This window comes from Plecotus auritus (genome assembly GCF_963455305.1).
Source record: "Plecotus auritus genome assembly, chromosome: 1".
Lineage (NCBI taxonomy): Eukaryota > Metazoa > Chordata > Mammalia > Chiroptera > Vespertilionidae > Plecotus > Plecotus auritus.
The window spans coordinates 139929701-139955256 of NC_137770.1; the positions used below are offsets into that span (position 1 = coordinate 139929701).

Below are 25556 nucleotides of genomic sequence, written 5' to 3' on the forward strand. Positions count from 1 at the left end.
TGTATTCTTTTGACCTTCTGATATTGTTACATTAATGTGTTATTTGGAGAGTCTTTTAATGTAATATTGCATGCAATTATCTAGTACTGTATTAGGAGTCATACCTCTAAATTTCTGAGATTGATCCCTAGCTTTCTTTCCTTGCTTCCTTCCTCCCTTCCATCCTCCCTGCCCCCTTTCTCTTTCTTTCTTAAATGTTATTTGTCAGACTTGGGTTTGAGGATACATGACTGTCATAAGATATGTAACCTCCATTTTTCTGTTGTTTTTTTTTTCTCAGATTACATAGTATGGGAATTACCTGTTTCATGAACTTGGATTGCAACTGCCTATAACACTAAGTTCTTGGAACCTTTTTGTGAAAGTAATTCTTTTACAGACATAAGGTCACATTGACTAATTTATTCTTGAAAATTTATATGTCAGACCCAAATTGTCTTAGTAATATTGATTGCATTTATTGAATGTGAGATTTTAATATTATCAATTATAATTGTTATAATCTTGTTCTATTTTCTATTCTTTTTGCCTTCTTTTTTAAAGTAAGTAGCTATATATTTATTTATTTTTATTTTCAAAAACATTATCTTAGCTTCATTTAGATCTTTGATGTATTTCTTTTTAAATTTTTATTTAATTTATTGGGGTGACATTGGTTAATAAAATTATATAGGTTTGAAGTGTACAATTCAATAATAGATCATCATATCCTGTATGTTCACTATCCCAAGTCTCCTTCCATCATCATTTATCCTCCCTTTACATCATTCCACTAGCATCCAACCACCTTTCCCTCTGGTAATCACCATGTTGTTGTCTGTGTCTATGAGATTTTTTTGTTTATTTTTTGCTTAATCCCTTCAACCATTTCACCCAGGCCCCAGCACCACTCCCCTCTAACAGCGGTCACTCTGTTCTCTGTATCTATGAGTTTCTTTTTCTTTTTCTTTTGTCTACTAGTACTTTGTTCATTAGATTCCGCATATAAGTGAAATCATATGGCATTTATCTTTCTGTGACTCGCTTATTTCATTTAGCATAATACTCTCCAGGTCCATCCATGCTATCCCAAAAGGTAAGATTTCCTTTTTTATGGCTGAGTAGTATTCCATATAAATGGAATACTACTCAGCCATAAAAAAATTACAATGTACCAGAGGTTTTTAAAGTTACAATGTACCAGAGGTTTTTACAATATTACAAAATGTACCAGAGGTTTTTACAAAAATTACAATGTAGCAGAGGTTTTTACAATATTACAATATTTTACAATGTACCAGAGGTTTTACAATATTACAATGTACCAGAGGTTTTTATCCACTCATGTACTGATGGGCACTTGGGCTGTTTCCAAATATTTACTATTGTCAATAGTGCCTCAATAAACTAGGGATGCATATATTATTTTGAATCAATGTTTTGGATTTCTTTGGATATATTCCCAGAAATGGAATCACTGGGTCATAAGGCAGTTCCACTTTTAATTTTTCGAGGAAACTCCACACTGCTTTTCACAGTGGCTGCACCAATCCTCATTCCCATCAACAGTGCCTGAGGGTTCCCTTTTTTCCACACCCTCACCAACACTTGTGTTTGTTCATGTATTGATGATAGCCATTCTGACAGGTGTAAGGTAATATCTCATTGTGGTTTTAGTTTGCATTTCTCTGATAATTACTGATGTTGAGTATCTTTTCATACGTCTATTGGCCATCTATGTTCTCTTTGAAGAAGTGTCTATCTAGATCTTTTGTCCATTTTTAAATTGGATTGTTTATTTTTAAGGTGTTGAGTTATAAAAATTTGTTATAAATTTTGGATATTAACCATTTATCAGCTATATCAATAGCGATTATGTTCTCCCATTCAGTTGGTTGTCTTCTCATTTGGTTGATGGTTTCCCTTGCTGTAAAAAAACTTTTTAGTTTGATGTAGTTCCATTTGTTTATTTTTTCTTTTGTTTCCCTTGTCCAAGAAAATGTATCAGAAAAAATATTGCTATAAGAAATGTCTGAGATTTTACTGCTGATGTTTTTATCTAGAATTTTTATGTTTTTGAGTCTTACATTTAAGTTTTTAATCTATTTTGAATTTGTTCTTATATATGGTGTGAGAATGTGGTCTAGTTTCATATTTTTCATGTGTCTGTCCAAGCATTCCATCACCATGTACCAAATACCTCTTGTATGTTCTTCCCTCTTTGGTAAATATTAATTGACCATAAAGGCATGGATTTACTTCTGGGTTCCCTATATTCTGTTCCATTAATATATATCTCGGCTTTTTATGACACTACCATGCTGTTTTGATTACTATAGCCTTGTAGTATAGTTTGATATCAGGTAGCACGATTCCTCCAACTTTGTTATTCATTCTCAAGATTCTGTGGCTATTCAGGGTAACTTCATGGTTCCATATAATTTTGAAACATTGGCTGTATTTCGATAAAATACACTTTTGATAGGAATGCATTGATCTATGGATTGCTTTGGGTAGTATGCACATTTACAGATGTTAATTCTTTCTATCTATGAACACAGTATATACTTCCACTTATTTTTACCTTCTTTAATATCTTTCTTCAGTGTCTTACAATTTTCTGAGCACAGGCCTTTTACCTCCTTGGTTAAATCTATTCCTACATATTTTGTATTTTTTGATGCACTTGTTAAATGGGATTCTTTTCTTAGTTTCCCTTTTTGATAGTTCATTATTGGTGTATAAAAATGCAACTGATTTCTGGATGTTTATTATGTATCCCAATACCTTACTGAATTCATTTATCAGGTCTAATAGTTTTTTTGGTGGAATATTCAGGATTCTCTATATTCAGTATCATGGCATTGGCAAATATTGACAGTTTTACTTCTTCCTTTCCAATTTGGATGTTGCTTATTTCTTCTTCTTGTTTGATTGCTGTGGCTACAATTTCCAGAACTATGTTGAATAATAGTGGTGAAGGTAGACAATCCACTTTTGTTCCCGATCTTAAGAAAAAAGCTTTTAGTTTCTGCCCACAGAGTATGATGTTGGCCATGGGTTTGTCATATGTGACCTTTTCTATGTTGAGGTATGTTCCCTCTGTCTCTCTTAGTTTCATTGATCTTTTTAATATATATGTATATGTGTATTTATATATATCTATTCTATATCTATATATACATATATACATGCATAAATATATTCATATATACATATACATACATACATATATACATACATATATATATAAATGGGTGCTAGATTTTATCAAATGCATTTTCTGCCTCTATTCATATGATCATATGATTTTCATCCTTCATTTTGTTTATGTGGTATATCACATTTATTGACGTATGAATATAGTACAAACCCTGAATTCCAGAATAATTTCACCTAATAGTGGTATATGATCTTTTTAATGTATTGCTGGATCTGGTTTGCTAATATTTTGTTGAGAATTTTAGCATCTACATTCATCAGGGATATTGGCCTATAATTTTCTTTCTTTGTAGTGTCTTTATTTGGTTTTAGAATTAGGATAAAGTTGGCCTCATAAAATGAGCTTGGAAGTCTTCCCTCCTCTTGCGTATTTTGGAATAGTTTGAGAAGGATGTTAGTTCTTTAAATGTTTGATAAAATTCACCTATGAAGTCATCTGGTCCATGACTTTTGTTTGTTGGGAGGTTTTTTTTGTTGCTGTTGTGTTTTTTTTAAATTACTTCTTCAATTTCACTAGTTGTAATCTGTCTTTTAAGATCCTCTGATTCTTCCTGATTCAGGTTTGGATGATTATACATTTCTAGGAATTTAACCATTTCTTCCAGATTGTCCAATTTGTTGGCATATAGTTGTTTATAATATTTTATTACAATTCTTTGTATTTCTTTGGTGTTGTTTCCTCTGGTTAAATGTTTATCAATCATGTTTATCTTTTCAAAGAAACAGCTCTCTCTAAGTTTCATTGATCTTTTTAATATATATGTTTATGTGTATTTATATATATATTCTATATCTATATATATACATATATACATGCATATATATATTCATATATACATATACATAGATACATACATATATATACACACACACATACATATATACACACACACACACATATATATATATATATGTATTGATTTTAGAGAGGAAGGGAGAGGGAGAGAGAGATAGAAACATCAATGATAAGAGAGAACCATTGATTGGCTGCTTCCTGCACATCCCCCCATTGGGGATTGAGCTCGCAACTTAGGCATGTGCCCTGGCCAGAAATAAAACTGTGACCTCCTGGTTCATAGGTTGACGCTCAACCACTGAGCCATGTCAGCCCGGCTCATTGATCTTTTATATAGTTTTTATAGACTCTATTTTTTTTTTTTATTTGCGCTTTGGTCTTTATTATTTCCTTCCTTCTACACACTTTGGGCTTTGTTTGTTGTTCTTCCAGTTGCTTTAAGTGTAAAATTAGATTGGTTGAGATTTTTCTTATTTCATCAGACAGGCTTCTAGTGCTATGAATTTTCCTTTAGGACTACTTTCACTGTGTCCCATACATTTTCAGTTGTTGTATTCTCATTTTCATTTGTTTCAAGGTATCTTTGATTTCTTCCTTGAACTCATTGTTAACCCATTCATTGTTATTTAGTCTCCATATCTTTGTGTGTTTTTCAGATTTTTTCTTGTATTTGATTTCTAGTTTCATACCATTATGATAAAAGACCCTTCAGAAGCCAAAATCAAGCTTATTTACAAGTAATTCTGCCATTAAAATAAGCCTAAGAGGCACCTGAAATTTTAATTATCTTGTATTTCTCAAAAATCTACAGGCATTTTCCAATAATTGCTGCACCCAACTCTGTTGTAAGACCTCAATAAGCCTTAGCTAGATTATGTAAAGTGGCTTGGAAATGCTTCTTACCTACTCTAAAGAAAGCATGGATAATAAATAAAGATAATTAAATTTTGCAAATTTTAACAAGCTATAACCTTATTTTATAAGGTTTCTCTTTGTGTAAGACATGTTTAAAAGGGCAAAAGTGCCAAGAGTAAAATAATATGCATATGAAAACTGAGGAGCTAATTATGAAATTTAAAAATAAGGTAAGTGCTTGAACAGATTATTTTATATCTTTGTTTTGCTAATTATGTTTATAAATTGAAACTGATATGAGCTAACTTCCCCTGCATTTTCACCAGGAGAAATATATAAATAGGTTGTATTTAACTAGAGCATGGTCATTTGATTACAAATTCTAATAAATGCTGTTATATTCATAAGTATGCAATGACATTGCATTATTTCTCCCTGAATGGTGTGCGGAGTTTGGGAGATGTTTTCTTCTTAATTATGGTACACCTGGCAATTTGTGTTGACAATTGTGAAGAGCAGAAAAAGATTAATTGTAGAACAAATAAACCCAGTAACACAAAAGCATGTTCTCCTCTCCTTTTATGAAGAAGCTATACCACCAACAAGCTACAATTTTTAAATGGTTGCAAGGTTAACAAATAAGGATGCTATTATAATTCTGTGTTTCATTTGCATAATATCATCAGTAAGTTCAACACTAAATCAGAGCAGTCCTTTGCCATGCAAACGTACAGTAGGTATAATGAAAATGCTTTTATGCTGCTTTCAGAGTAAATGTCAGGGAGGAAAATAGCAATTTTCCATTTGCTTCTAAATATTTATGACATTTAGATCCATACAATAACCCTGGAATTTTCAGTTATAATGGTGCAGATTTGATATTTTTTAGATATGCCTATCATTTTACCATTGTAATGCTAGCATCTAGAAATGTATTTTGCAAACTATCCAACAAGATTCCTCCACATGTATCTGTAAATATACCTACATTTATGTGAAAGCCAGGAAGCTCAAATAATGTTGGGTTATATATTTTATATGATTATTATTTCATTAAGAATAGAAAATAAAGAGGTTATATTGCTTCCCACCCAACATACCTCTGGTGAACACTTATCTTCCTAAGTTTATTTGCTATTTTTTTTCATAACTGGTAATACTAATTCCCCAAAACTCTTAAAAACAACAGCAACCTTTAGTATTCAAAAAGAAATTATTTTTATTTATAAACTTACAATTCAGTGAGAATCATTTATTTCTAGTATTTTAGTAATACTAAATACTAATTATATAAAGCAGTTTGCCTTACATAAGTTTGCACTCTGAAGTATGGATTTATGATGAGTTCACCTAATTAATTCAGACTAACCACTTGACCTAGAAGCCTTAGATGAAAAGAGCTAAATTTTTTTTTTTTAATATACTTCATTGATTCTTTACAGAGAGGAAGGGAGAGGGACAGAGAGCCGGAAACATCAATGTGAGAGAAACATTGATCAGCTGCCTCCTGTACACCTCCCACTGGGGATGCACCCGAAACCAAGGCAAATGCCCCTGACCGGAATCGAACCCGGTACCCTTCAGTCTGCAGGCTGACGCTCCATCCACTGAGCCAAACTGGTTAGGGCAATAGCTAAATTTTTTGCATCCAAAATATTTCTTCTCATTCCATACTTTTAATCTACTTTAAACTACAGAGGACATGGAGTTAACATGGAAACAGAAACGTTAGGAACAATATATCCCCCCATCTCCCCATTATTTTTTTTAATTAAAATGCACCCAAAAAAGACCAATAATATTAGCAGTACTGTAAACTAAGTTTTTTCTTTACATGTTGTACACCATATTACTTACTACATGAGGTCAGTTCAAAGATAAATTGCATATCATATTTAATAAGATAGTATAGTCAACAAGGTAAATTCACATATAATCTATACTAATAAAAGGGTAATATGCTAATTAGATCGGATAGACTGGACATCTTCCAGTCATCCTTCTGTCCTTCCGGACAAAGCCACGGTGGTGGGGGCCGAGGCAGAGGCACATAGGGGAGATCAGGCCAGAAGGGGAGGGCAATTAGGGGCAAATCAGGCAGGCAGGCAGAGGCAGTAGGGGCGATCAGGCTGGCAGGGGGGAGCAGTTGGGGGCGATCAGGCCAGCAGGGGAGCAGTTAGGGGCATCAGGCAGGCATGCAGAGTGGTTAGAGGCAATCGGGCAGGCAGGCAGGTGAGTGGTTAAGAGACAGCAGTCCTGGATTGTGAGAGGGATGTCCAAAACTGGCAGTAGGACATCCCCCAAGGTGTCCTGGAATGGAGAGGGTGCAGGCCGGGCTGAGAGACCCCCCACCCCCATGCACAAATATCATGCACTGGGCCTCTAGAATATTCATATTTTCATATCAAATAGAGAAAATGCCTTCTTTTAAAATCCTAGTATTTTTAATTGTTCTTATAACTAGACATATTAGACTAGTTCACAAATCCTGAAAATTATAAATTGACCCAGATTATATTTCCTGACCATGATGTAATTGAGATAGATGTGAAAAATAAATTTGCATATTAAAAATCAATAAGATAGTCTGGAGTGAAGAATTTATAATTAGTTATAAATTATTTCAAAATAATGAAAATAGCTACATATAAAAACTATGAATGAGATGCAGCCAGAACTATATTCATAGGAAAATGTAAATCATTAAATGTTTTAATTATTAATTGAAAGAAAGTAATTTAAAAATGGTTGTAATTTAATAAATATTTTTAGAAAAAGAAAAAAATACTATTCAACCACAGGAAAAACAGAAAAGAGAAATACACTGGGAGATCCAAGATGGCGTGCAATAGATGGAAGGTACCTCGTCCCCCAGGACCAAACTGGAATTACAACTGAATTATAGAACAATCAACCTGAATAACCAACTGAAAACCAGCTGCAGAGAAGTGTTATAACCAAGGATTTACAGAAGAAGCCACATCAAGACTGTTAAGAAAGGTAGAGATGCAAAAATGACTCACCCAGTTCCCATAGGCAGTGACTGGGGTTCTGGAGGAATAACTCAGCTGTGTGGGATTCTCCCTGAGAAATTGGGGTCTCAACCCCAAGCTGGGTCCACAGCCCAGAGCAACAGAGCCAAGAAGAGATGCCAACATAACATCTGGCTGTGTAAATCAGCAGAGATTCTTTCCATCAGGAGAGACAGGAGTCCACTAGAGACACCGGTACCCTCTTAAAAGGCCAACACACAGAATTTCCTTTGCACCACTGGGCTCTGGCAGAGAGAAGGCAGACCAAGCTAAAGTCATGTGAGTAGAGTCTGGGTTTGTGACTCTGGGGAGAGAGCTGAAGGACAGCTACCAGGATTCCTGAACTGAGTTCTTCTTCCACACCATACATGCTACCTTTCTTGGTGAAGCACTCCTCTCTGTGCAGCATCAGCCTGGGGAAATTCAATAGCCCTACCCTCTGGACTCACTCTTGCCCCACCCTGATGATCTTACACCTTGCTGAGGAGTCAGATGCCTTGGCAGGGTTGTAGAGATCTGGGCAGACTCAGAGAGTATCACTGACTGAGTTGTGTAGCTTTGGGGCAGGTGAAAATTCTCATGGGGAAGTAGGGTTTGCCATGAAGGACAGTACTGCAGGGGTGGCCTGTTGATCCCAACCTAACAGGTCCCACAGCATATCAGCTAAATCTGCCTCTGCATGTGAGGGCAGCTGTTTGTACTTTGAGGTTCCAAATTCAGTTGTTTAGCAATAAATAGGTGATCTAAGGAGACAGGACTTCTATATAAGAACTTATTTATTTATTTTTTATCACAAGGTGCATTAGAGTAGACAATATATGAAAATAAATGAGTATTTAAAGAATGTAATGTTACATTTTTTTGTTTTAACAAAAAACAAACTTTCTAATCTTCACTCCACTGGTCACTATACTTCACTCCCCTATAAATATTGGAGGAAATTAAACACCTTTTCAGCCAATTAATAAGCAGTTATTGAATGTTTACTATGTGATGAATAAATGTGTTATGGTAACAAAAAATGAATATATAATATATGATATTGTCCTGCTGGCAAAGGATTGAAAATCTGTTTGAGGAATACAAAACTAATCTACGTGAAATAACTTTGAGACAAGTGGTAGTGATAACCTAATCCCTTCAACAAGTATGCACCTGAATGCCTGTGTGAAGTGTATAATGTCTACAGGTGTATAAAGGTCACTGAGAAAACCACTAGAACTAGAGGAATAAGGAATGGGTGGTGGGAATTCTTGGTTTAAATATGGTTGGCAAACCTAGGCTGTTCTATAAAGAAAATCAGAGTCTGAAAATTTAGGGTGGAGTTGTCCAATTCCTAGGTAAAACAAGAACATCCAAAGATATAATAATGGACCTGGAACCATTTCAGGGATTAAATATTGACCAAGCAATATCTGGTTCAAATTGTGACTTTAGTTTGAATTAATTCAACTACATTTTACCATAACATTTTATAAACTACTCAAGAAATAAAAAAGCATTTGCATAGATCATTAAATATATGAATATAGACTATATCCAATGATAAAGTCTAGCAATTATTGGGGGTGAACTTCCACAAAAATAGCATAGTAATTATTTGTATCTATCCCTCTTTTCAATTCATATCTATTCTAATATTGTAAAAAACTGAGGAATTTAGTAAGTAATTGTTAATACTTCGGCAAGTCAATGGATATGTTACAGTTCTCTTTGTCTTGCTCCATCAGCATCATTCTGTACAATATCTTAGGAGCCTCTTCCCATGGCTTCTGAGGTACTGGGCTCCCTGGTGTCCTCCCTCCCCTCCTATTGCTCCTCTTTGCTGGTTCCTTTCTATCTGACCTGTACACGTCTTAACTCTTGCTCTGGGTTCTTTTCTCTTTTCATTGTATGCGGAGTACTTGAATGATCTCATTTACTCTATGGCTTCAGTAACCACATACGTGTCCACCTGCCTACCTGGCAGGTCCTCTACTGACTAACAGTCACTTGAAACTGTTTACCTTCCAGCTATCACTTTGTCCAAACCACTATCATCTCTTGTTGGCCTTCCATGTTTCTTTAAAAGTCATCAAATTCTATTCATACAGTGCAATCTGAAGGATCTTTCAGCAATGTAGTTGTTTATGGCAGGGTTAAATTTTCACAACGTGCAACAATTCAGATGTAACTTGATTTTCCTATAACTAGACTTAATTCCTACCTCTTAGTGCTCATTTCTATTTTCTAGCATTATGTTATTTTTAATGAATCCTAATTAAACTCAGTGACTTTCAATTTTCTTAGTATCTTCTGAGTAAACTTAATCATTTTAGGTTTCTAATTTTCCTCTTTTTTTCCATCTTTATTTTATCCTCTTTTAGTCCACATCTAAGTTGGGGTTGGGGGTGGGGAATATTTGCACCTTCATGGCCTTAATGAAGATAGGCCATCTGCTCTGAAGCTATTCTTGGCTTTTCATCAGCATCTGTTGAGAGTAACTGTACTGTCTAGTCTTGTCACTGGCATCTACTACATCTCCCAGTGTCCTTCCTTACTCCTTGGTTCTGGGTTTTCACTCACTCAGGCACTTCTTCTGCTCCCTCAGGGACATGGAATGATTTGGATATTTGCCAATGTAGCCTCAAACAAGTGGAGTAGACTATGTAACCTTTCTATATGTGCATGGAGCAAAAAGTTCTCTCTCTATACCTGAAGTTAAAAAAAGTCACTGAGTTACAATTCTCTCCAGATAAGCTAACAACTGGTTCTGATAGCCTTTTTAGGTTCATTAAAATATTGGCACACTGAAGAAGAAAGTGAAGTAATTGGACTTTCTAGAAAAATTTAGCTGTTATGAGGCCTATTCAAAGTCCCTGACAAAGAAATCTTGAGAGACAAGAACAAAGCTGGAGGCATAACATGTCCTGATTTCAAGCTATATTATAGTAATCAAAAACAATATGGTATTGGCATAAAAATAGACACATATACCAATGGAACAAAACAGAGATAAACCTAAGCATAGCATGTCTGAGTAACTACTTTTCAACAAGGGCACCATGAATACATAGTGGGAAAAGGATAATCTCTTCAATAAATGGTGCTAGAAAAACTGAATAACCACATGCAAAAGAATGAAATTGGGCTCATATTACATTATACACAAAAGTTAACTCAAAATAGATTCAACACTTAAACGTAAGACCTGAAACCATAACAATCCTAGAAGAAAACAGAGAAAGTCTCCTTGACATTGAGATGGCAATGATTTTTTGGATATGACTCAAAAGCTCAGGCAACAAAAGCAAAAATCAACAAGTAGGACTATATCAAATTAAAGAGCTTCTGCACACTAGAGAAAACCAGCAACAACATTAAAAAGTAACCTATTGAATGGGAGAAAATGTTGTAAACCATATGTCAGATAAAGGTTAATGTCCAAAATATATAAGGAATTTGAACAATTCAATAGCAGAAAACAAGCAACCTGATTTAAAATTGTCAAATGACCTGACTCATACAAATGGCCAACATTATATGAAAGGACTCAATATCACTTATCATTAGGGGAATTATATCAAAATCACAATGAATCACCTCACATCTGTTAGGATCTATTATCAAAAAAAAAAAAGAGTAAAAATGCTGGTGGGATGTGGAGAAAAGGCAACTCTTGTACACTGTTGGAGGGAATGTAAATTGGGGCAGACACTAACCACGTGGAGGTTTCTCAGGAAACAAAATTAGAACTATCAGAAATCCCTCTTCTGGGTATATATCTAAAGGAAAGGAAAGCATACTTGTATTTCCATTTTCATTGCAACATTATTTACAGTAGCCAAAATATGGAAACAACCTCAGTGTCCGTCAACAGATGAACACACACACACACAATGAAATATTATTTAGCATGAGAAAGAAGGATGAACCTGGAGGACATTATGGTAAGTGAGATAAGCCAGGCACAGAAAGAAAACAACTACATGATCTCACTTATATGTAGCATCTACAAAAGTCAAATAAGTAGAAGCAGGGGAGAATAGTGGTTACAAGGGGCAGGCAGGTAGTGAGAGAGTGGAGGGCCTCCAAGAAAGGGAGGGAGAGTGAGTGCGGGAGGATAAATGTAGATTCTCTCAGGGAGAGGTCAGAGCCACAGGGGCTGCCCCTGGGGGAGGTGATAAGGCTGCAGACAGTATTTGCAGCACATGTGGACCATCTAGGACTCCAGACTCGCCAGTTACCAGGTGCCCCTTGCATGAATGGGGAAGTAGAGCCTCCCAGCTTGAAGGGATCATCAGGCCAGCTAACAATCAGAGTCCCAACAGTGACTGTGTGGGCAAAGGACTAGTCACCACAAGCTCAACCTGATCCTCACCCTGGGGTGAGGGGGCAGAGTATAAGGCTGAAAGGCCTTTGCACATCCTTGGGGAGCAGGCAGCCTGATAATCACTGATCTGAATTCCCATCCATTTTAGTAGAAAGGGAGCAAAATGTGACTTAGGTTGATTAGAAGAAAATTGAATAATGCATCTGGGTTTGTATATCTGCAGAGAGTGGCACTTTCACACTCTCCTCAAAGTGGCAGACACTGGCAGGAGGAACAGATACATTTTACTTGTTGGCTCCCTCTTATCAAGCCTGTACGCTGCCCAGTCCCCCCAACTCCATCCCCTTTTATTCCCTCTGGTGTCACCTGCCAAGTTCTAGTTAAAGTGTATATAAAGGGAAAAATAAAACACAAGAAAGAGGAGGAGAATGAAGCCAGAGAAAGAACATTCTGCTTATTAGAAACAAAATGAAAAGGTTCTCCCCAAGACTGGTCAAACACAGTCACCTCAAATCTGCCATCGAATAAGTGTGGGAAACTCAGAAGTAAGCAAAGGACAGTATCTGGCATTGTCTTTCCTTCAGGGAGATCTAGCTACTGATTTTTACCTGAGAGGTACTGCTGAGGAGAGACTCGTCTATTAATTGGCTTATGAGGATAGACACCCAGATAAAGAGGCTTCAGTTGCTGTGACAAAATCATTTCATTCAGTTTTTTCTGCAGAATGAAATATTCTTCAGATAACTTTGATATCTAAAAAGAAGGCCATGTGTCAGATTAAATCAAGGAAAAGAATTCAGAGAGCTCACAGGTACACTGGGGTCTAATAAATTCCTTATCAGTGGTCCCTGGGCCTGTCATGAACGTCTTCTTAAGGACCCACCCTGACCCTGTAACAAGGGCTGATGAAGACCTCACTTGACAGACCCCCACTCCCTGTGCTACCTGCCTATTTCACATTTTCCATTCAAAACTGCCAATCATGTCATGCCACACCGAGTGTTCTGTCCTGGGGTTCCTAAGACCTGGCTTCTGTCCTTACCGTTCTATTGGGACTGCCTGTCTGCTTTGAACTGGAGGAACCCCACTGCTGACTGACTGACCTTCTTTCCTTTACATCTCCTCAGCCTGACTTCAGGGTCATTGTCTCCTGACTCCTCTCCTCTCGCTCCGGCCCCTCTGCCTCCGTCTCTCCTGTGAACATGGCTGTCCTGCGAGGTTGAATGTGGGGTCCTGCTTTTCTGCCTCTAGCTCTGTCCCTGTGGAGCACCCAGGGCATACCAGCCTGCTCTTGATAGATGACTGGCCATTCTGCATCTCCTCAATGTCTAGGTTGCAGAGCAGGTTAGGGTTTTAACCCCGAGTTCGGTCTTTAGTGTGAACAAATTTATGCACCAAGGGAAAAGAGACTTAAAAAAATAGACCAGGAAGGGGTGGGTAAATTAATCAATTGCATATCTCTACTACCAGCGACAAGCTGGAGATGTCTGGGCCACACCTCTAACCCTCAGGGGTGTCCAAGGGCTGTTACTGTGCTTTCTCATGGGCTCAGACACGGTCAGACAAAAAAACAGTTTTGGAACTCAGGAGTATTAGCTGATCCTTCTTTGAACTTAACTATTATGATACTTCTCCCATGATTTCATACACCAGTGACCACCCTGGTATTAATTTATAATATGAACTTTATCAGTCATCTAGTTAAAATCCTTCACCTCCCAAAAGAAAATAAAGGTTCTGATACACACGGTGATTTCTTAAGGTCAAACATCTAGTGAGAGCAGGAGCTGGAAATGGCATTTACAGGAGCGAGTCCCTGTGATTGCTTCATAGCACTAACTTTTCAGAGTGCCACATGCACCTCGGAGGAGCCCTATAGTGGATTGCTCCCTGCTAGAAACAGCTGAGACATGCCCACTAACGGCAGGCCATATTCTCCAAGAGGGAGTTTTTCTTGGTGGTTTTTCCTTAAGGTTCCTCACTGTCATGACGTAACATGTAGACTTACAGCTGCAGTGCATGTGTGCCTCGGTATGGCTGCACATCAGATTTTGATACCTGATTATGTCTTCTCAAAATCTGAGGTCAAAAAGCATAGGCTTTAAAAATTTTAGGAAACCTTTTTTTACTCAAACCCCCCCCCCCCCCGCAAAAAAAAAAAACCTATACTGAAAGATCTCAGATACATAGAAACATGCATGGACAAATGCCAGAATTTTTAAGTTGTATAAACCAATGACTAAACCAGTCTTTCTACACAAGATTTCTATCATATTTTATACTAATTTATCATAACAAATTGATTCAAAAGTTATGGCAATTTGAATAGCACAACCCTTGGATATTTTATTAAAAGTGTTTGCAGTGTCATAAAAACAGATGAAACAATATGTCAGTTATTAATGAGCTGTGTGTTTAATTCAGTTTTTATGTAGTTCCCAGAGATGTGTACTAGTAAATAAATCTGCTTATTTACATACCTGTTTTGAAAACATTGCCAAATCACATGCTTCTTTTTCTGACATTGCTTTTGAGTCTTTATCATTCCTCATGTTGATATTATAGGATTCCTCATGTTTTGTGGAGTAGGAATACAAATTGTGAGTATTTCTTGCTACTTCTGTCATTGTTGGAACAATATTTTGATTTTTAAAAGAAGACCTCCTGTCCTTCCTTAACTGCTGCCTTCTCCTGTAACCCCGGTATTTGCTTTGAATGAACACTGCCGCTTTATCCTCTTCGTCCTGGGCTTGTGCTGGTGGTTCAATTTGACTCTCTTTGGCCATCCCGTGCCTCAGGTGGCTTCTCTGTGGGCTGCATGTGGGTGCATTGTGGGTGACCACAGATGTCTTTTCTTTTTCCTTACTGTCTGCATTTTGATAAACTGACCTCTGGCTAAGACTAGGTTGCAAAGGTTGTTTAAAAGAAGGCGGCTTAGTTTCATTCTCAGCTAACCAAAGTCCTGGGTAGCTTGGCCTTTCTGATATGGCCTTCCTTTCTAGGTACCCTGCTTTTAAGTCTTCAGAATTCCTTTCCTCAGTGTAGCTCTGGTAGTAATTCTGGATCACAGTCCCCTCCTTCTCTTCTTTGCTTATTTTATTGTTCTCTTCCAGGTCTTTCATATACTTCTGTCTGGGGCTTACTTCTGTCCAAGGGTCCCCCACCAGATATAATTCTTGCTTAGCCTCTTCCCCATATACATTATTCATTTTTTTCTGAGTATGATATCCTCTGTTTTTACTTTCGACAGCATTAGTGGCTTCCTCTTCAGCTTTGAAAGTAGAAGTCTTGTTATTTGGAGCTGGACTGATTCTTTCATTAGTAGGGGCTGCATTTTCTGTCTGTTTCTTCACAAAAAGTTCCCTGTGGTAAAACATATTGCATCTGAATACATGATACTAAACTAGAGCTTATTACCGCTTTTGTCAATAGTTACATGCTACATAATGGAAGAAGAGCAGAAGGGACAAAAAAACCTCAAAATAAAAACTTTGTGAAGTCACATTAATCAAGTGGTTTCCAAAATGCTCGCTTTAATGATAACTGTAATGGCTACTCAAACAATCATAAAACCAGTTTAAACTTAGAGTGAGAAACATCCTAGCCTATTTTCACTTTATGAGGGAAGCATCAAAATCTTAGAAAATTAATTACTTCAAATATGTCCTTTTCAAACAAAAATACCTATAGTGAGGAGATGTTGAGAAAAATTTGAGACCAGTAAGCAGGGCATGTATGTTCTCTAGACTGATGTGCTGATTTTAAATAAGCTTTAAGTCTACTGATCACAGGAAACACCTTATGAAATGGAAGGAAAAGCAATGTTCCTGAGACAGCTCATCCTAGCTAATAAAGAGGAAATATGCTAATTGACCCTCATGCTGTTGCAAAGATGGTGGCACCCACAGCCAATAAGGAGGGAGTATGCTAACTGCTGCCCCGCCCTCAAAGATGGTGGTGCCCACAGCCAATAAGGAGGGAATATGCTAATTGACTGCCCCATCCTCAAGGAAGGCGGTGCCCACAGCCAATAAGGAGGGAATATACTAATTGACTGCCCCGCCCTCAAAGATGGTGGCACCCACAGCCAATAAGGAGGGAATATGCTAATTGAATGCCCCGCCCTCAAAGATGGTGGCACCCACAACCACAAGATGGCGGTGCCCAGTCCCCTCAGCCCTCCAGCCACCCAGGGCCGGCCCGAGGCGAAGGCAAGCCTCGGATGGTGGCTGCTCAGCCACCCAGGGTCGCCTGAGGCTCAGGTAACCAGGGCTGGCCGAGGCTTGCGCTGCTGGCAGTGGCAGCAGCAGAGGTGTGATGGGGCGTCGCCTTCCCCTGATCACCGGATCGCCTCCCGCCCCTGAGGGCTCCTGGCCTGTGAGAGGGGGCAGGCCAGGCTGAGGGACCCCCCCTCCAGTGCATGAGTTTTCATGAAACGAGCCTCTAGTAAACATATAATATGGTGGCCAACATTTTACACTTACTACTTTACCAATATCCTTCCAAAATCATTTCCCCTTAACTTGAATATAAGATTGTCTCCACAAATCCTTTGTGTGTGTGATGGCAAAACCCTCACAAGATCAATTTGGGCATGAAAAAACAAACAAACAAAAAACCCTGGCTGGGTAGCTTAGTTTGTTGGAGCACCCTCTCATACACCAAAAGGGTAAAAAAGCTTCTGCACAGCAATGGAAAGGCAACCTGCCAACTGGGAGAAAATGTTTTCAAATTATATATATGATAAGGGGTTAATTCCCACAATATATAAAGAACTCATTACAACTCAATAGCAAAATAACCCCAAACAACATAATTAAAAAATGGCCAAAAACCTGAATAGATATTTTTTCAAAGAAGACATACAAATGGTTAACAGGTATATGAAAAGGTACTCAACTTCATTAATCAGGAAAATGCAAGTCAAAACCACAATGAGATACCACCTCACACCAGTTGGAATGGCTACTATCAGACAGACAAGATTTCTTTTCCACAACTCTGCGAGCAATTTGAGGGTAAGGATTTTGTGTCACTTATCTATGTGTCCCCACTGCTTAGCATAAAGCCAACTGTATAAATGAATTCAGGTTGGTCTGTGAATATCCACTTAGAAATACAAGTATGAAGGTTCAGGTGGGAAAAGGGCTAAGATGCTATGCATTGTAGATTAGATTATGACTTAGAAGCCAATGGCCTGTTCGTTATTAAGGCCATGAAAATGAATGAGAGGGCCCAGGAACAATATTTAGAGGTGGAGAAGGATTGATTAAGTATGGGGAGAGGAGAAGAATTAGCAAAGGACACTCAGAATTAGAAGCAGAAACACAGAGAGCGGTGTGGCAGAAGCCCAGGAAGAAAAAAATTCGAGAAAGAAAGTATGATCATCACTGTGAAATGCCAACAAACTCCCCGGAAGGATAAAAAACTTGAAAGTGCGCACGAGTGTTCGCTGACATTTATGCATCAGTATTAGGACCTGCTGGGTATAAGAAAGATTGTGAACTTTACTTGGTAACTTTACAGATTTGAAAACTCTATAGTGTCAAAGTGGTATATAAATGACATTATTATACCTTTTATTTTCAAAGTTTTTCTTGTAGTCAAATTCCTGATCGTGAGTCTGAATGGTTGCTGCAGCTGTGTTTTTGGTGTTGACGATTTCTTTTCTTTGCTTCCTGACTAGAAGTCCTCTTGCAGCTGAAACATATAAGGCCCAGAGTAGTGTTAATCCTAATAAATAGAAGACCATTATTTGAGTAGAACAAATATTTTTTTTGGCCATCGATGTCAGAGAGGAAAATGAAATTAAAGGCTCCAAATAGAACAGATTCATAAAAAAATATGGGACTCATTAACAAGACTCTTCTAGAGGACAAGCTATAGTATGAAAATAATTAAAGTACCTTTTGTATTAAGTAGAGAACTAAGATGAAACTAAAGTTATAGAAATGAGTGAAATTAATAAGAAAGACAAAATGTACTCATTTGCTTAAAATTTGCTGATAATTACTTTCCTTTTACCAGTATTTAGGCCATGTTAACCTATTCACAAGAGAAAGCCCCTATTACCTAAATATATGTTTTGGATCTTTTGGCCAATTATCCTTGAAGCCAGATATCTTTCAGACATCAGATTTAAACATGTCCTTTTTTTTTTTTTTTTAAAGAAAGGTAATTCAGAACAAATAACATATATTTTGTAACACTCCCCATATCAGGGCAGCATTCCATAGCCCAACACTATTTTTAAGTGGCCTGGGATGAATAAAGGACTGTAAAAATTAGGTCATATTTTATTTCAAATGAATTAGGAAAAACATTTTTTTATCATTTTATAAATTTTGGAATTGTGGATAAAGAATTAGATCCCTGCCCTGACCGGTTTGGCTCAGTGGATAGAGCGTCGGCCTGTGGACTGAAGGGTCCCCAGGTTTGATTCCGGTCAAGGGCATGTACCTTGGTTGCGGGCACATCCCCAGTGGGGTTGTGCAGGAGGCAGCTGATCGATGTTTCTCTCTCATCGATGTTTCTAACTCTCTGTCCCTCTCCCTTCCTCTCTGTAAAAAATCAGTAAAATATATTAAAAAAAAAAAAAAAAGAATTAGATCCCAAACTATAGGGTTTGCATTTTGATGTCCGGGTGAGGAGTTAAGGGCTTAAAATTCCAAGAGATGACAAGGAGCCTTTGTAGTCCACAGCAGTAAGTTGGAGCACGCATTTCCTGAAAGGGAGTTAGCTGTTCTTCAGAACACAGGTTGCAAATCAATAGTGGACCCTAAAATGGATTTAGTGGGCTATAAATCTAGCATCTAACTATGAAATAAAACAGAATAGAAAATGTCAGAGTGCACTGCTTGCAGTATGTGTATGCATCAGGTTACAGAGTAAAATATATTTTTTACTATGGATGTCTAATCAAAAATTTTGGAAAGATACTATATTAAGCCATAATAGGTTCTAAGTTTAGTTTCTTACAGATGAATGGAAAGCAAAATCCAAAGTCTATAAATATATTTTTAAAAAATTTTGAAATATGGTTCTAAATATTATTTTCCTACAGTTAATAAAAAGGAATGAATGCCATTTAAAATGAGATTTAATTAAGTTGTCAAAAATTATGGCAAGTGTAACCTTTGGAATAAAGTTGGACAAATCTTATCATCCAATGGATTATAAGAATACGATCCTTGAGATCTCTAATTAATTCAATCACTTGCTATGTCTTGCACAATAGGTCAATTGTGTTTCATTACTACTTGACAGAAAATTTAATGATTACATTATTTTATTTAAAACAAAACATTTATTCAAATATTAAAAGTGCCAATCACTAAAACAATCTGATTTTGATTCAGTATAGAGAAAGCATCAGGGTAAGAGTCTGGAATTAAACATGAAAGCTACATAAGAATTGGAAGTTTGTATATAAAATTTTGTTTTATGCCCATACCTAAATATAACATTCTATTTTGAGAGGTCTGAGTGATTACCTGACTGGATTATTATAGCGCTCTCTTTCCTTTTCTCTTGTATTTTTTGGTACCTTCTTGAACCCAAGAATCCTCTGACACAGGCTTGAATCAAAATAAGCTTGTCAATGGCTTCCTTTCGCATTAAATTTAACTGTTCCACATGATAATATTTAAGAAACACCTTAAAAGAATTAAAATAAAATACAAATAAAACTCAGACACACAGATGTGAAACAGTCATGTGCTATGCTTTGAAGAACAGATTAAATTTTAAATCGTTTTAGATTTTGGAGAGCACTACCTTATGCTTCTTTGGCCTGAATGTTGCTCTAACACTAGGTATTTATATGCTAGAAGAAAACCTCTATTTGAGAAGAAATGCAGTTTGAAAATCATACTGTTTATTTGCAACAGGTAACTAATTCTTGTTGGGGGAGCCAATACAAGTGGAGGATATTGAGCTCTTGTATCAAAAGTTTTAGCATCATACACTCTGAGCAAAGATGACTTTCATGCTTTTATTTTTTTTTGGAAAAAGGCAATTATACTTCCCAAATATAAAAATATTACAAATCTATTTGTAAGACAGAAAACAATTATATTATAGCTGCTCGTTTATCAAATGCTTATTGAGACCTATTTGTACTTATCTGCTGGGGATACAAAGGTGAATCAGGAGGTGCACTGTCCTTCAGGGGTTCTGATGTTGTCAGCGAAGACAGGATTGACAACTTTCTCACTAGACCCAGTGGCCACCAGGGAGAAAGGAGAGCTGACTTTTTATCATTTTAAAATAAAAATGAATTCCAGCAACAGAGGAGTCTGAGGGCCTGAGATGTTCTCACCTAAATGTTTTCAACTCACCCCCCTCCCCGCCAGGAAATTTTTGTTTGTTTATTTTCTTACTTCTTTTAAAGGCAACAGTTTCTAATGAAATTCACCTCAAAGAGAGTTTACTGAATCCACTAGAAAAGTCACTTAATTTCAAATTTAACAGCTGACTCATGACACCTGGTAACCCTGACTCTAAAATTCCCTCAGCATTCCATTACTTGAAAGCTTGGCCCCACAGGCAAACAGTTGAGCATTACACAATTTGATTGAAGTTAGTTTTAATTTATGCAGGACTCTGGATGTTAACATATTTAGTCCATTCCACTGTTGACAATTCATTTAAAATTCAATCTGTTTAAAAAGGTCATCATTTTCTTTGAGCAGCATTAGAAGTGTTTTTATATTGAATACTTTTATCCATCTTAATGAGTTGGAAAAAGTGAAGTGGAAAAATATAAATAGCTTTAAAATGCTACTCAAATATCATGCACAACTGGAACTTCAAAGGTCTTTTTCACAAGTTAAAACTCCATTTGGAGTTAGGCATGTGTTTCAGACCATGAATCATAAGATTTCAGCCTGAAAAAAACTCATCTTTGTGAGCATCTAAAAAGGTGTGAATAAAATACAGACTTTGTTAGTGGTCAGAATTTCCCCTTACTAAATACTAAAGTAAATATAGATTATGAATATGTAGGACTCAGTCTAAGATAAATATTGAAACAAATCCCTGAAGTTGTTACTTCTCATCTAAACTTTATGAAAATTCCCTCCCACACCTCCCACAACTAATACAAATTTCTTTTGCAATGCCGAAGTTTGTTTCAGTTTGCATCTGTGGTGTGGCTGACAGTGGGTATTCTTCTGTTTTTAAAATTTAAATTCTTTATTGTTGAAAGTATTACATATGTCTCCCTTTCCTCTCCCCCACTGACTTCTCCCTGGAAGCTCCCACCCCCCAGCACATGCCCTCACCCCCTACTGTCTGTGTCCATTGGTTATGCTTATATGCATGCATACTACTCATTTGTTTGATCTCTCCCCCTTCCCCGCACCTTCCCTCTGAGGTTTGACGATCTGATCTGTTCGATGTTTATATGTCTCTGGAGTGGTCACTTCTTTTCTTTAGCTTGACTCTTTTCTCCCCCGTCCCCCAGTGATACATTTAGTGTGTCCTTAAGACCTGCTACCCTGTTTATCTCCTTATACCGGTCTTGTAATGCTCTGAGGATATCTGCAAAGCCCAAAGCATCCTTTCTCCAAGCAGCCACCTATTTTACTTCCATATTCAACACTGATTATGATTTTTTCACTTCATTCTTTAAGGGACTAAATAAGCTAAGACTTCACAGGCTCTCAAATCTAATACATGAGCATACATAGTAATATTGGTGAATATTTCACTCTGGATAAATTTCAAATTTATAATAGAAGATTTGAGAATTAACGAAAAAAGAAAAAATGCTACTTAGAACATTATGATTCTTTACAGCTTCTTGACTATATTTGGTGGTGATAAAATCGAAAATATATGCATTTGTTTTCAACACTATTTGAAGTATACTCACTATAAATTTCATCCTCTTTTTAGATACGTCTTCAAGATAAATTTTTCTTGAATTTCTTAAAAGATAGCATTATGAGAGCAAAGTATTTAATTTTCCTGAAGAAAACCTTTATAAATTTATCAGTTTACTTCTCCTATGTTAAAGGTAAAATTGTGTAACATAAAAAGCTTAACATTTTCAGTCAATGTAGAATGTTATAACTCTCAGTAGATCCAATATAATTATTAACTTTTGTCTTGAAAATTACATGAAAACCTTACTTTTGTTTTTCCTAGAGCCCAGTTATCAAGACCAGCTTTTTCCAAAATTGCTGCGCAGGTGTCAGGGCTCACGGGGGGCTCCTCGCTCCACTTGTAGCAGAGAACCTGGTACCTGGGGTGGGAGGTCAGTCAGGTTAGTGTTTCACAAAGGCCCAGCATCTCAGAGCCTGGTGGACACTGGACAGCTCTGAGCAGTGAGGGAAGAGAATCCCAATTTAATGCATGGGGTCCTAGGCATTCTCAGAACAGCTCTGGAGTAGACTGAATTCCAGGCTGACACAAATCTGGTCCAATCTATTTGTATAAATTTGAGCAATGTTTTTTTTCAGTTTAGTGATTGCTTTTCAATACTTAACACTGAAATCCCCAACAAAAACTCCACTGGGACAAAATAAACAAACGAACAAAATACAAACAGACTCAAAAATGGAGAACAAAGACTGACAGCTGTCAGAGGGAAAGAAAGTTGCGGGGCTGGGTGAAAAAGTGAAAGGATTAAGAAAAACAAACAAACTCACAAACACAGACAACAGTATGGTGATCACCAGAGGGAAAGAGGAGTGGGGGCAGGTAGAAGAAGGTAAAGGGGGAATAAATGGTGATGGAAGAAGACTTGACTTGGGTGGTGAACACACAATACAATATACAGATGATGTATTATAGAATAGTACACTTGAAATCTGTATGCTTTTATCAACCAATGTCACCCCAATAAAGTCAATGACAATTAACAAAAATCAGACGGGCATTTTTAAAAAAGTAACTTTTTTCTGGGCATTAAAAGTAGAAGGGCTACAGTAGCAGGAAGCAGAGGGAATGATTTTATTCTCTTTTTCACCTTCACAAAACATTGGAAGCTGATCTGAAAATTGATAAAGGGATTTAATTCTATGCAAACTTCCCACATGCCATCTATCGCTGATCAAGCCTGCAACCTAGGCATGTGCCCTGACTGGGAATCGAACCTGGAACCTTTTAGTGCAATGGACGACATGCAACCAACTGAGCCACACAGGCCAGGGCTTTGGCTCTGATAATTTTAACTGGATTGTTAATTCTTGAAAATCAAGCCTGCACTTTAAAGTTTTAAAATTCAGTGTTTCCCACAGATTAGCATGGTGCCTTATACATTAAAAAGTTGCTAAAATATAAGGATACTTATATTAATACTAGAGGCCTGGTGCATGAAATTTGTGCATGGGGTGTGTGTCCCTCAGCCCAGCCTGCACCCTCTCCAATCTGGGACCCCCTCAAGGGATGTCCAACTGCCCGTTTAGGCCCGATCTTACCGGCCACAATCCAGGACTGCTGGCTCCCAACTGTTTGCCTGCCTGCCTTCCTGATTGCCCCTAACCACTTTTGCCTGCCAGCCTGATCACCCCCTAACCACTCCCCTGCCAGCCTGATTGATGCCTAACTGCTCCCCTGCCAGCCTGTTTGCCCCTAACTGCCCTATCCTGCTGGCCTGGTCACCCCTAACTGCCCTCCCCTGCAGGCCTGGTCACCCCTAACTGCCCTCCCCTGTAGGCCTGGTCCCTGGTCCCCCCCAACTGCTCTCCCCTGTAGGCCTGGGTCCCTCCCAACTGCCCTCTCCTGCTGGCCATCTTGTGTCCACATGGGGGCAGCCATCTTGTGTGTTGGAGTGATGGTCAAATTGCATATTACTCTTTTATTAGATAGGATAGAGGCCTGGTGCACGGGTGGCGGCCAGCTGGTTTGCCCTGAATGGTGTCCTGGATCAGGGTGGGGATTCCCTTGGGGTGTGGGGCAGCCTGGGCGAGGGGGCTGTGGTGGTTTGCAGGCCGGCCACACCCCCCGGTGACCCAAGTGGAGGCCCTGGTATCTGGGATTTATTTATCTTCTATAATTAAAACTTTGTAGCCTTGAGCAGAGCCAAGCCTCCTGCTTGTTCCATGGCCACAGCCATTTTTGTTGGGATTTATTTATCTTATATAATTGAAACTTTGTAGCCTTGAGTGGAGGCCTAGGCCAGCCAGGGTGTGCAGAAAGCTTGGCTTCCTCCATTACTGGGGAAACCCAAGCCTCCTGCTTGCTCCGTGGCTGACGCCATCTTGGTTGGGTTAATTTGCATACTCGCTCCTGATTGGCTGGTGGGCGTGGCTTGTGGGTGTAGGGGAGGTGGGGTCAATTTGCATATTGCTCTTTTATTAGATAGGATTATATCAATGTTATTTATATTGATATTTAAGTGAGTTAAAGATTTACTCTTCACCTAAAGATGAAAATAATGATAATAAGGTCAAATTTTAGTTAAATTTGGAAGTCCTTTGCAATAAGTACTTTTGGGTTACCTGCTTTCATGTACAGAATGCAGACTTTACCTAATGGCCAATAAAAAAATTACAGTATCTTTTATTTCTTAGTTTTGGATGTAAAATGTGAGAAGTAAAGTCAGTGATTAGATGCTGGCTGTACTTCTGAACTCTAAAACTTGAAGTTTTAAAATCTGTCTTAAGCTATTATAAAGAATTTGCAAAATGAAAATACCATATTTATGTAATTTTGTGCTGCATCATAACAAAGTGGTAGGGTGTTCTTTATTTAAGGTGCTCTAAATGAATACATTTGCTTTGAAAATTGAAATTTCAAGTTTAATGGCTAAAACAAATCATTGAATTGATACATATAAAAACATGAGCATTTAGCCCTGGCTGGGTGGCTCAGTTAGTTGAAGTGTCATCCCATACAACCAAAGGTTGCAGGTTTGATTCCATGTAGGGCACACACATAGGTTGCAGGTTCCATCCCCAGGTGGGGCATATATGAGACCCAACCTATCACTTCGATGTTTCTCTCCCTAAAAAAAAAAAATATCCTTGTGTGAGGATTTAATAAAATAAGCTTTTAAAATATTATATATATATATTTTATATATATATATTAAAATATATATATATATATATGATACTGAATCTATATCACCAGTAATGTGTTACTTAATAAAATATATTTAATCTATAGTTTAATTCATTTTACATTAATCTCCTATATCAGAAAGGACTCCTTATACCTTTTATGTGTCCTAAATCACCTTTAGAGATACTACCTCATTTGACTCTTATAACAATTCTATCAGGCAGTCATGGCAGATTTATTAGATGAGGAAAGTGAGGTTCCATAAAGGCCAGGGTTTCTCAACCACTGCTTACATTGTAAGCTGGATAATTATTTGTTGTTGGGAGTTGTCCTGTGCATTTTCAGA

General features: G+C 37.5%; 1 protein-coding gene across 1 annotated transcript in view; it reads right to left on the reverse strand.

The window, feature by feature from the left end:
* Nucleotides 1-25556, reverse strand: part of MYO3A (myosin IIIA) — a 240178-nt gene that overhangs the window by 29248 nt on the left and 185374 nt on the right. The window contains exons 27-31 of the mRNA XM_080662723.1: nucleotides 22334-22445; nucleotides 19690-19852; nucleotides 17773-17896; nucleotides 14677-15559; nucleotides 12805-12949 (exon numbers count right to left, since the gene is read on the reverse strand). Of these exons, the coding sequence (XP_080518849.1) occupies nucleotides 12805-12949; nucleotides 14677-15559; nucleotides 17773-17896; nucleotides 19690-19852; nucleotides 22334-22445 (1427 nt within the window). The remainder of the gene's footprint in view (nucleotides 1-12804; nucleotides 12950-14676; nucleotides 15560-17772; nucleotides 17897-19689; nucleotides 19853-22333; nucleotides 22446-25556) is intronic.